Consider the following 12,767-nt stretch of genomic DNA (forward strand, 5'->3'; position numbering starts at 1 on the left):
TAAATAAATAAAAGGTGATAAACAATGCGGTAGCATTTATATATTATTTGTTGTATTCATACTACATAATTATTATTTCTATATAAATTTGTTGTTTTTTTTCACCTGTATCTCAATGTTAAATCAAACTAAAAGAGTAATTCAATAAATTTCTGGTTGTAAAGGTATTATAAAAAATTTATACAGTTACATATCTTATTTTTAACTATTCATAAAAAATTAAATTAATATCTTATTTTTAACTTACCAAAAAAAATAGAGCTCTTATTTATTGTTTCAAATATTAACATGTAATTACAAAAAATTCATGTAGTTGATCATATTCATATGAGATTAAGACAATAATGATGATGAAATATTAAAATTTAGTTTTAAAAGATTACGTATAGTTACATAATTGAATTGATTTATCATAACATTTAAGAGAATATCTAGATATTAGATAATATTAGTTATGATTAAGGGATACAAAAATATTAATTATGGTTAAGGGATACAAAAATTTTAACTTTCTAATGACTGGAAAAATGAAATGACAAGGATAATTACTAGTCATGTTAATAGAATTGCAGCCTATTTTAAAAATTAGAAGAATTTTTTTATTATGTATAATATTGAAAATATTAATATGTGTATTATATGATTCAACTAAAAAAATATGAGAATTAAGTTAAAAACTTGTCAAGCATGCAATTTTTTTTTTTTTTTTTTTTTTCTCTCAAAATTATTTTTACGTACTTGCGTTTATACACGTATCAAACACATTTACTAACAACAAATAAAATCTTCTAATTACTACATATATGCACGTGTATGGTACTTGTATAGTACTCATTTTCACTAATTAATTACGACTCTACGAGTGCAATACATGTATAGTTTTTGTTTATTAATCATTATTGTCAATAAGTTGAAAAGTATTCAATTGAATTTGACCTTTAAGCAACCAATTCTAATTATGTAGTTTTGGATTTTCCCAAATATGGTAAATAAATTTTATGTTCAACCAAATAGCGGGCTACAATGAATCGAGTCTAAGCTTTAGGCTTCTTGAGCTCGGGTTTATTTGTTTATAGAATCAGTTCAAACCGTGATGAGATCAAAAAAACTGATCTCAAACTTGGCTCAACTCAACTTCTTTAAGAAAACAAATTGAACTCATGATCAAAATCGATAAAACTCATATTTTACCTCTAGGAATTCTAATAAAAATAGAAACAAATATAAATAAGTTCACGAACATATATAAGCACGAGGACATGTTTCCATACATAAACTAAGCTGTACGAGATCACGTTCACCCGTTGAGCCCAACATCATTTGAAATCAACTCGTTTATTTCACGAATGAGCCCGAGTTGAACTCTAAATGAGCCGAGGTTGAATTGTTCATCAACAACTCAGTTGATTTGTAACCCTAGTCTATAAGTTATAAGCCACATGACCCCCCGCATTCCTAGTTTCCCGTCAACCCGAACTAACACATTCCTTATTATACTCTTAAGAGGACCTTCTAATGAGAAGAGTCGTGAGCTCTCCTATTTAACCATTAGATTGAAACAATTTTTTTTTAAAATATAAAAATTCAAATAAATTATTTAATACATCTTTCAATTTGAAAGTTAAAAAAGAAGAATTCATGACTCTTCTTATGAAATTCTAATTTTTTCAATTTACCTATAAAATTTTTTAGGACAAAATTTACCTTTTATGAAACAAATTCAAAGTCACAAGTAAAATCCACATAACTATAGACAGGTAAGATTACCAAATACATAAACAAACCACATATTCCTATTAAAATCATAACATTGTCTCCACAACCAACAAACCCCATTTTGGCAGGACTCATGAATTATCATTGACTGTTTTATTCCCATTCCACACAAAACAATAAACAAATAAATTAATCAATTAACAATGAAAATACTTTGAAGAGTAAAAAAATAGAATTATTTTGGATGAGTTTAGTTAATGGTTGATATTTAAGGCAATAACTTATTTTGTATCCAATCTGTCACTCTCAACACTAGGTACATATATATATATTAAGGGATGACTAATTAAGTTTAGACTCAACATAAATGTCTTCCATTTTAATTCATTATAATTATTGTCCTCAAATTCATTAATCCATTTCATTTCTTAAACCTCAAAATTCCAAATAAATAAGTAATAACACATCCTAACAAACCAGAACAAATTATTCCTCAAAAAAGATACTACTATAATTCGTATGGACATAAAATTCATGAAGTTCACGATCATCATAAATGTTAGAAAAAACTCTAAACCCATCGAACAAGTCAAATACAAGCCCTCAAGATCCAAAAAGAAGTAATGAATTTTAAAAGAAATAAATATAATTTAACGGAGGGTCCAATATCAAAATTATTTAAACCACCATAAACTATACAATCTTTGTTTTTTTTTTTTTGGGTAAAATTCTTATTTTGATAAATTTAGTACTATACATTTTCACATTGTCATCTCAACCTCTTCTAGGGCCTCAACCAATTCCAACTAACAAACCAGCCAAACAGACCCCAAAATCAAAACCCACTAGGACCCAATAATCGGCGAGTACTCGCCGTAGTAATCCGAAATACCAGAAGCCGCCCAAAGCCTCTCGTTGAACTCGTCCTGCAAATCCTCGGCGATGAATGGCGTCCTACAGAGCGGACACGTCTTCTGATCGTGGTCCATCCAACGATCCAGACAGCTCCGGTGAAATATGTGGCGGCAATTGGTCAGCCGTCTGATCTCATCACTACCGTCGAACTCGTACAGGCATACCGCGCAACTCTCGGGCGGGTCCACCAGGTCGGAGAATTTCACGACGGGCAGGAGTTCCCGGATCAGAACGGCCGAGACGGAGTGGAATTCGGAAACGGAGTCGGGTCGGTCCGTCCAGGAAATGTCGGGTTCGAGGAAATCGCCGAGACCCAGAGATCGAAGGAGGGTGGAAATGAGTTTTCTGATGAAACCCAGAACCGTAAGTGTGTGGAGGAGTAGTTTTGGGAGGAGGATATCTGTGTAAGCAACTGGGAATCCCATGTTTTTAAGAGAGAGAAAGAAGGTATATAGATATATATATAGAGAGAGAGAGAGGGGTGTACATGTATTTGGTTTTGCACTCTGTGGTGTGTTTCTGGTTTATAGAAATACAATGTTCAGACAGGACAGAGGACTGTCATTTGGGTGTAGAGAGAGAGAGAAAATGGAAAATGGCGTGTGAGGGTGTCTGTCTTATAGATAGAGGCGTTACATATATATACATTGTAATGTCACTGATGGTCCTAAAGCTTTTGAGAGAATGAACCCAAAGGCACTTTAGCGTAAGGATTGGGCTAAGCTTTGTTTTTTTGTGTGTGACTGTCCGTGTCTCCGTGATATACTTAAATACTCTGTATATTTATATTTTATCCTCTGTTGTCCTATCACCTATGCCCTAGATTCACACTAATAGTGAAACTCTTTTTTATTTTTTATTTTTTAAAGAAAGAAAGAAAGTAAGATAATTATAAAAATATAAAAAATATTGCAGCATATCTCTTCTCCTTATAATGGGATTACAACATGTTCAACAATTTAGAAAAACATTTGCAATGCATACTACAAATTGCTAAAGCTTGTATGATACTATTTTTTTTTTTTTTTTGGGTGCGCAATTAACCAATAATACAAAATTTAATTTTAGCTTGACACACACATGTATATCAATATGCATGTATGAAACAATTGACCATAAAGGTTTCCTACTGAAGAATTATCACTGATTTTTTTCTTTTTAGAGAAAATAAAAAGAAGATTAGAGAACATCACAAGTATATTTTTGTTAGACTTGAATTTTCAATATTTTTGTTGGTAGGTCCTTCGAATTGATTCTCGATAGAAGATCATAGAACTTAAAAAAAAAATTGTCGATCTTTTTAAAGGCATATGATAACAACATTTTTAATTTTGGATATGGGACACACTATTAGACCCTTAAATAGATCAAATTTGGATCGGCTCATGCCTGATTTGATCCTAATTCGATAATAGTTATATCGGTTGGATTATTTATAAATCAATTTAAATCCCATTTATTTTCATTGGATATTTGGTTTGATAACTTGATCAGTTAAGGATGCAATTTTTTGTTAAAAAAAAATTAAGTGAACTTAGATTAGTAAACAATTATTTGGGAAAAAAGAGAGATGAAAATTTTATTGCTGAGTCTTACAAGGAGTTCTCATATGGACTGTTTGTTCTACTTCCTTAGATTACTATGCTCTGACCACTTCTACTGGTCTTCTTCTAGTTGATATCACACAATGTAATAGCACACTTTCCATGTTCTAGATTGGTGACTTTGTTCCCTTGTAATCTCCTGGTTATATATGCCTCTTGTATATTGCATCTTCTTTCTTTTTTTATTTAATCATAACAAACCTAAAAAACAAATAAGCCAATTTTTATTTAATGTATGGATCAAGCAATTAAATGCTTTAATATCATATAGAAAATGATGGAGCCTAAAATCCAATATGCTTGATTCCCCCTTGGGGCATATGAGCTGATGAGATCCACAAGGCCCTATTAAAAACTCTCGCACTTGTAGATGATCAAAAGTTTTCTTATGATACATCAATTTCAAGGATATTCATTGTCACCCATCTCATACCATATCACATAAATTTATTTCATCTTATAATGCATATTGTAAGTGAGTTTAGTGCTGATGATGGCTAATGAGTTTTTTAAAAACTAATATTTTTCTCTTAATTAATGTTTTGTTTGATTGGATGGATGAAAAAATAAATGGAAAAGACAGGGGAATGGATGAATAAGGCATCCCTAAGGAAGGGAACGTGCCTAACTCACTTAGTGTTTGAATGAAATTGATAGTAAGAAGGATGAATGAGGGTAATATTATTATTATTATTATTATTATTATTTGGTTGGAAGGAAGAGAAAGAGGGTTTTTATATTCTTTTTACTAATATGCCTTCATTATTCAAACTTTTAAAAATTCTATATCTATCCCAAATTTTTAGAAAGGTTAGAAATGAAAATTCTATATTTGTGTTAGTTATTACTTATTTCTCCCTCATTTTCCTCTCAATTTTGGGTGCAAAGAAATATGCAAAGGAATGGGGGATGTTTTATCTTTCCTTGCTTTCTCCCTTTTTTTCCTTCCCTCCAACCGAACACAAAAAAGTTAGTTTATCCCCCTCTCATCCATCCCTTCTCAATTTTTCTCTCCAACCAAACATAACATAAGAAAAACTAAATAAATACGGTGTGTTATTCCAATTCTCTCCTTTTTTTTTCTTAAAAACTTTATTTATTCATTTTTGTCAACAACGGTAGAGTTGGTTGTCTAGAATATTTCATAATCACCGGGAACATATGTTGTTGCACTGTCTCACATGCACTGAATAATTATTAATTTTTATTTATTTATTTATTTTTTAAAATGACCTCAAGAAAATTCCATCTCCCCCAATATACAAATAAAAAGTGCCAAATATTATAAAGGAGCAATGATCAAGTGATGGGACCAAAAGAGCAAAGTTCATTGCATTGTGATGTCCTATATTTGCCATCAAGTGGGGACTACTGGGTTCTACCTATTAATCATCACTGAGGATGCCCCAAAACACCGCCTAAACACTAAAGAACACCAAATGAATATAAAAGAGCATCAATCATCATCCTTAGCAAACCCCAAAAAAACAAGCCAAGACCATTAAAGTAAAGGTTTAGTCATGGCTAGTCATATTATTAGGTTCCACACACAATCATAGTGTCATTGTTATATCTTATGAATGAAGGCTTTTTTAGACTACTTTGAAACAAAGTTTTAAGGCTCTATCTAGGAGTACCTAATACATACATTCCCTTTTACATATTTTATGATATGCATTAAGGTGGTGTTTCTGAGTCACTTCATCCCTCTTATTGTGAGAAAAAGACTGTTGATCCATAAACATGACTACTTTAAATACAGTCAAATATTTCAAAGTTCCAGTAGTAATCATGAAAGCAATTGAAATTACAAATGATATTGATAGTTTAGTGGATTATTATGGAATAATATAGTACGGCATTAACCTAAACAACTTGAACATTTACTTAAAATAAAAATACCACGTACTTCAATTTTCTCATTAGCCTTGTGTTTATGAAACAACAGATTGTTAGGACGAATTCACAAATATAAATGTTAACAACCTCTCTCCTTCTCATATGAATATACACAGGGGTGGAGGTAGGTTTATATATATACACATTTACAATATCTATTATATTAATTTAAGAGATAAAAAAGGAGAAAAATTACTAATGTTCTTTCATGTTTATTAAGAATGCATAAACTTTTTTTTGTCAAGCATTTTTGTTAAGATGATGTTTACAAAAAAAATATATATATATCTAAAATTATATACCAATTTCTATTGACGAGTCTAATGAGCACCGGGAAGAAAGATGTGCTAAAGTATTTTGAGACGATTAACAATAACTATAATATTATCTACGTTTATAATTTTAAATTTTAGTTACATAATACAAATTTCCTCCCCCCTTCCAAAGTAAAATTTCTAACTCTGCCCCCAAATATATATATATATATTTGTGAACATATATGCTGAGAGAGGGAGGAGGAGGGTGTGAGCCCTGGCCAACCAACAAAGCATGATGGGTTGGGATCAAGGGTAAGGCTTGGAAGTTTGCGAGTCAAGGTGGGCACGGGGACAAAGTTCGGATTGCAGAATCATTTGGTACTAAAATAATTTCATGATTCTTAAGTTATTTTGAGAAAATATAGATCATAATTCAGAACAAGTGTAATCTATAACTTTAACACTTTGTTTGGAATCAATTTCTTTTAATTTGGAATTGAAAAAGGAAAATAATGGAATTGAATTTGAAATGATCTATTTTTGTGTTTAGAATAAACTGAAATTTAAATATATATATATATCTATATATGTATATTTCTTTCACCGTTATATTAGTGTAATATTATGTTTCACTAAAAAGAACAAATTACAAACTGACACCTAAACTAGTTCATAAATTCTATTAAATCCCATCAATTTTGAGGATTTGAGAACACTATTATGGAATTTCAAGTCCCATAAAATCCAAGTAGTAAAAGACTTGAATCAATCTGAACAATTCACGAATTACAATGAAAATCATTTGGAATACCTGGGATGATAAAATAAAAATAAAAATAAAAAATCCAATTGAAATAACTCCAATTTTTTTTTTTTTTTTCAAGGCTTAAGTCATACAACCCCCGCTACTTTCATTTTTTTTTATCATAAAATCCCAACTTATTTGTAAAAACCTCAACAAGATTAAAAAGTTGTCACTTTGCCCCAATTCTGTTATATTGGGCTGTTAACTTAGCACGCAGTTAACAAATGCTTTAACCATCAAAATTTAATGACGAAAATACCCCTGGAGGAACATGTGCCAAATAAGTTGGGATTTTATTATCATAAGAATAATTTAGTTATTTCACAAACTCGGTTCATTAAAAGAATTGGGATAAAGTGATAACTTTGTAATCCTATTGGAGTATTACAAATAAATTGGAATTTTATGATAAAAAATGAAAGTATTAGAGGTTTTATGGTTTAAGCCAAAAAAATAATAATAATAAAAAAAAAAATCAAAATTAATTTTGAAGAATGTTGTTACTGGTGTGCAATGTTCCACCCCACTCAGGCCTATGAAATGTGTCTGGTTAGGTCAAGACACCATGGGCCCACAAACCACGATAAGATTATAACAACACACAAAACATGTAGACTTGCCTGCCCGCCCCCCCCCCCCCCCCCCCATATCACTCTCCTCTCTCTCCCCACCCACACTTGCCTCCCCTTTTTGCCCTGCCCTTTGTCTTTGCACAATTGTATTCACACTTGAATTTCCCATTCCAAATCATATTTTTATTACTATTTCTTAATTCATTATAAACTCCTACAATGTATTTGTAAATAGAATGATTTCTTTTTCATATTATGTATCTCTTGGAACAACTATTAACAGCTATTTGCATCATAAAGAAGAACATTCATTGATCATATCCAAGGGACAACACTTGTTAGAGCATTTTCTTCTCCTGTCCTTTTCCTGGGAATTTAATCATTATTTGGTCACAGTTCAGTTCATTATCTAGAAGACTGATGTAATATAGAATTTAATAAACTAATTAATGCAAATTTATAACCTACTAATCTCTATCTCGGCCGACAAATTTAATTAATTTTATGTGAGTAACGATTAATGTCATCAATTATTAATGACATCACGTCCCTATTCTCACATAAATCAGTTAAGAGTTGTCTGACTTTTGAACTCCATATCATTATCTTTTTATTTATAAGTAATGTTAGCCAGAAGAATCAATAGCTCTCTATTTATTCACCACTAAATAAAAATAAATTATTATTATTATTTTACATAGAACTGATTCCCGAAGCCTATTTGGTCCAGCTAAACTATACAAGATTAATTAGGTTTCTTAATCTATTTTTTTAACAAATTAGAAAAAAATTATTTTTAAACTTATTTTGGAGTGAGATTATGTTTTTTCATATTATAAGATTTGTTTTTACAATTAGTTTCCTTATGATTTAGAAAACAGATCATTCATTTAATTATTAATTAATTTTAAATTATGTGAATTTAAAGTTGTTAATTGTTCATTGTGAATTGTAAACAACCTTAATGTCTCCTAATGTCAATTTTTGAAATTTATAAAAGGTTAAAATGAATCTTGTTAATAAATCTCTCCATCCAATTAATAAAAAAAAACTCATAACTCGCCATCAAAGAACTATTTTTTATAACATTAGTCTTTATTTATCTTGTTTTCAATGAGAACCATACAAAGTTGGATGGAACATCATTCACATGTTCGGTGTGCAACATACAGTTAGGATTACATGTTAAAATCGGCTAATTAAACTCTGTGATATGCTTGATAAAAATATAATAATAATAATAATAATAACTTTGTGCTATGGTTAGGAAGCTCCAAAACTGTATAGAAGTCCTTTCTCCGTTCATCTTGCTTCCAATCAAGCCCCCGTCTCTCTCTCTCTCTCTCTCTCACACACACACACACACACACACACACACACAGATGGACAGCTTATTCAGATATTCACTGTACTCCCACGTTATGTTTCTTGATAAAAACTGCCAAAAACTTTATTGGAATATTTGTGGGGTGGGGGCCATCGTTAATTATAAGGGTGTCTTTCTCCCCCACCATGTGGTCCACACAACTACGAAAGCATTGTCTTCTTACAGTGAATTTGGATTTTAAGAAAATCAAACATAAAATAACATATATATTTTATAAATTATAAAAGAGACCACAAATCTAATTGCAACCTTGAAGTGTATATATATATATATTTATATTTTCAAAGGTCATGATATAGTTTTGAAAATTTTAAAGGTGTTGGATTGTAATATCTCAAACGTCTCAATGGGTATTATGCAAGGAGATAAATTTATTTATTCTCTTTTTAATAATTTATCAGAGCCACTCCTTCACAATTATTATGAAATACTACTAAATTTTCTTATCATCTTTGACGTGGATTTGAACTCTTCTTTTGACTCTTGATTTGGCTTTTCCTTTTGATGATGTTGATACCTAATCTTTCTTTTCTCAAGTTGTAATCAATCTCTTTTAAGATTTGTTGATGTAGATGTAGATATACCCGCCAATATGTGTGTTAATACTGGAAAAGCAGTAAATAAATAAACTAAATTATCTGTGCACTGTAAGCTTGTAAGCAGAACCTTTTTGTTTTTAATGTTTACATGTTACATGATCATAAAAAGCATTAATTTCTTTATCTCCCTTTCTTTTTGAACTTTTTTAATTAGATCAGATTTATTTGTATATTTAAAATTCTAAAAAGTAAATGAATTTTTTTTTTTTTTTTTTTTTGATAAATTACACTAACCTTGCTGAAGTTTTGTAATTATACACTCACCTCCTTCTTTGTTTGTCAAATAACACTGATCTTCCTCAAAATTTATATACTGATAATACGAATCTTTCCTACCGCTAAACAACTAACGGTGTGATACTCGTTAGAAAAAATCAGTACAAAAACAATTTTACCCTTCTAATCCGAACGATATTTTTAACCTCAATAATTACTGCAAATATACAATATTGTCCTTGACTTATAAACTATTAAACTCAAAAAGACAATGCTGCCCTCATATCAACAAACCCCGAATACCAATGGGTCTAAACTGCCGCCACGAAATTTACCGGTGAGACCAACGGAAACTACCCCCACATTAACCTTTCTTCCTCCTCCTCCCATCAACCAATTCACCCCTCAACTCCACCCATCAGTCTCATCCATATATAATTACACACACATATATATCTATCTATATATATATATAGACTCACACAGTAATCTCATCCATACATATATATATATATACACATATACACACACATATATATCTATCTATATATATATACACACGGCGGCTGCGAATGGCGAATCAGGGTGCGTGATCTTGGATGCCCTTTAGTCTCTTATTTGCTGCTTTCTATTTAGCATCCACATTGATCTCAACCAACAAAGAATGAAACCAGAGATGGAATTGGAAACAAGAGAGAGAGATGAGATTCCAGTCCGATCCTTGAATCTTCGAGGCCAGCCTCTTCTGTGGCAACTCCACACCGCCACCAAAGACCAACTACGTCCCAACCTTTGTCAAAGAAATGGAAATTCTCTCACAACTCGTCACCACCCATCACTGGGGTCACAACCTAGTGAACTCAACACCACCTATCAACGGCCTAGCCCAATGTTTCCAAGACCCTTCTCACATTGATTGCCTCCTCTGCTACCCAGATCGTGCGAGCTCGAGAGAGGGCTTGTCGGCGGCTGTGGGAAAGGAGAAGGGAAAAAAAAAAAATCTTCAAAAGGGTACTATTGGTAATTTACATCCATGATATTTTATATTTTTTATAATAAATTAATAAGTAAGGATAAATTAATAATTTTACTCTTTCCGTTAACGGCATCTACCAGAGAGGTTAGTGTGATTTGACAAACAAAAGGAAAAGTTTGTGTAAATTGATGAAATCTCAAGGTGTAATTTATATATATTTTTTTTCATTATGCTATAGTCAATGTTTATGTTTCTTAGAAAAAGAAATTTCAGTAAAAAAAATATATGTTCAGTCATAGCCCACTCCTCAGCCCTAAAAAAAAAAAAAGTAAAAAAAAAACGAAATAAAAAAAAATAAATATAGAATTGTTGTACATATATATGCAACATAACCATTGATGATTGATCCGATGTCAATCATATTCAGCCCTGTGTATCATGTTTGTGGTATCCAACTTTTACTCGGGACCTCAAAAATGGCGTTCATTATTTGTTTTTTTTTGAATGGTAATGGCATTCATTTTTGCATTACTCTTGTCATTGAAGTTCAATAATAGGTTTGGAGTGTCACTTATAATATTATCTTATAATATGAGCAACATTAAATTGTACTTTTCATTGACTTTCTTAGATGTCATATCAGATCAACTTTGTGAGCTGGAGAAAATCCTCTCCATTCGCAACTTTGTGAGCATCGCGTCCTTTGTGAGCTAAAGGTTTTTTTTTTTTTTTTTTTCGTTAAATGCCTCGAGCATAACCTTGGTTTTACCGCAATATTTAAATCTCTGAATCTGAATGCTAAATATATATATATATATATATATAGGCGGGGGCTGGTGTAGAAAGTAGAATTCCAGGGCTACGTAGTAGATTGGGAGGGCACTAGAAATAGAGAAAAAGCCAAATGAAAATGGGAGATCCGTAGACTTATAATTGGAATGAAAAGATAACGAAAATCAGCAGAAGCAGAAGCAGAGTGGAAGACTTGTATCAGATAGGTGGGTCATTTCTGCATGTGGAATGTTGGAGTTCCTGTGCCCCAATCCTCCTTCCCAAAAAGTGCATGCAAATCTAACCATATCAACTCATGTATTGTGGCCCTTCTCATTCACCGTCGCATAAGAAATTCTTTGTCCGAGTTCATTATATAGCAATCGCATTTGATACTGTAAATCATGCTCTTAATATGTATATATAAATGTGTGTGTGGAAAGAACTAATTTCAATATGTATTTATAATATCTAACATGTGATCGATGCGTGAGTATTTTCAAATTGTTTAGACACGTTTTTTTTTTCGAAAAAAAAAAGCATAAACACTATCCGAACTACACTTCGCTTAGTGACAATCTAATAACTACATGCTAGGTACATGAATGGTGCCTTCTATTACATTTTAGTTTCATCAAATGTAATATAGTGAGAGTGACTCTATATTGTTCCAAATGAAAAATGAGAACATTACTTCGGTCACAAGTGATGTAATAAAAAAAACCAAATATGGTTGCTATCAGTTCAAATTTTAGAGAGGTTATTATAATTTATCATAGTAAATACTCCCATTATCCCAAAAATATTGTCTCTTTTAAGGAACTCTCACAAGTTGAAGAGTTACTGCTTTTCAAAAGAGACTCTTTTTGGGACGGAACGAGTATAATATAAGTAGAAGTATATAAGCATTGTTGTCATGTGTAATTAAGTCAAATTTTAGGGCAAGTCATTATAATTTACATTGGTAAATATTAAATAATAATGTAATATAGACATTAAGTAATATTTACGTTAGTTATATCAAATACTTATTTAAGTATTTAACTGATA

General features: G+C 31.2%; 1 protein-coding gene across 1 annotated transcript; it reads right to left on the minus strand.

Moving 5' to 3' along the window:
• Window positions 1–2,325: 2,325 nt before the first annotated feature.
• LOC132285400 (brassinosteroid-responsive RING protein 1-like) lies at window positions 2,326–3,260 on the minus strand. The gene has a single exon (XM_059787579.1). It carries the CDS (start codon window positions 3,054–3,056, stop codon window positions 2,562–2,564), a length of 495 nt encoding a protein of 164 aa, XP_059643562.1. The 5' UTR covers window positions 3,057–3,260; the 3' UTR covers window positions 2,326–2,561.
• Window positions 3,261–12,767: the final 9,507 nt, after the last annotated feature.

The sequence above is a fragment of the Cornus florida genome, unplaced genomic scaffold (genome assembly GCF_030987335.1).
Source record: "Cornus florida cultivar Cherokee Brave unplaced genomic scaffold, ASM3098733v1 CherokeeBrave_3.0.0_Hap2_Chr11, whole genome shotgun sequence".
Lineage (NCBI taxonomy): Eukaryota > Viridiplantae > Streptophyta > Magnoliopsida > Cornales > Cornaceae > Cornus > Cornus florida.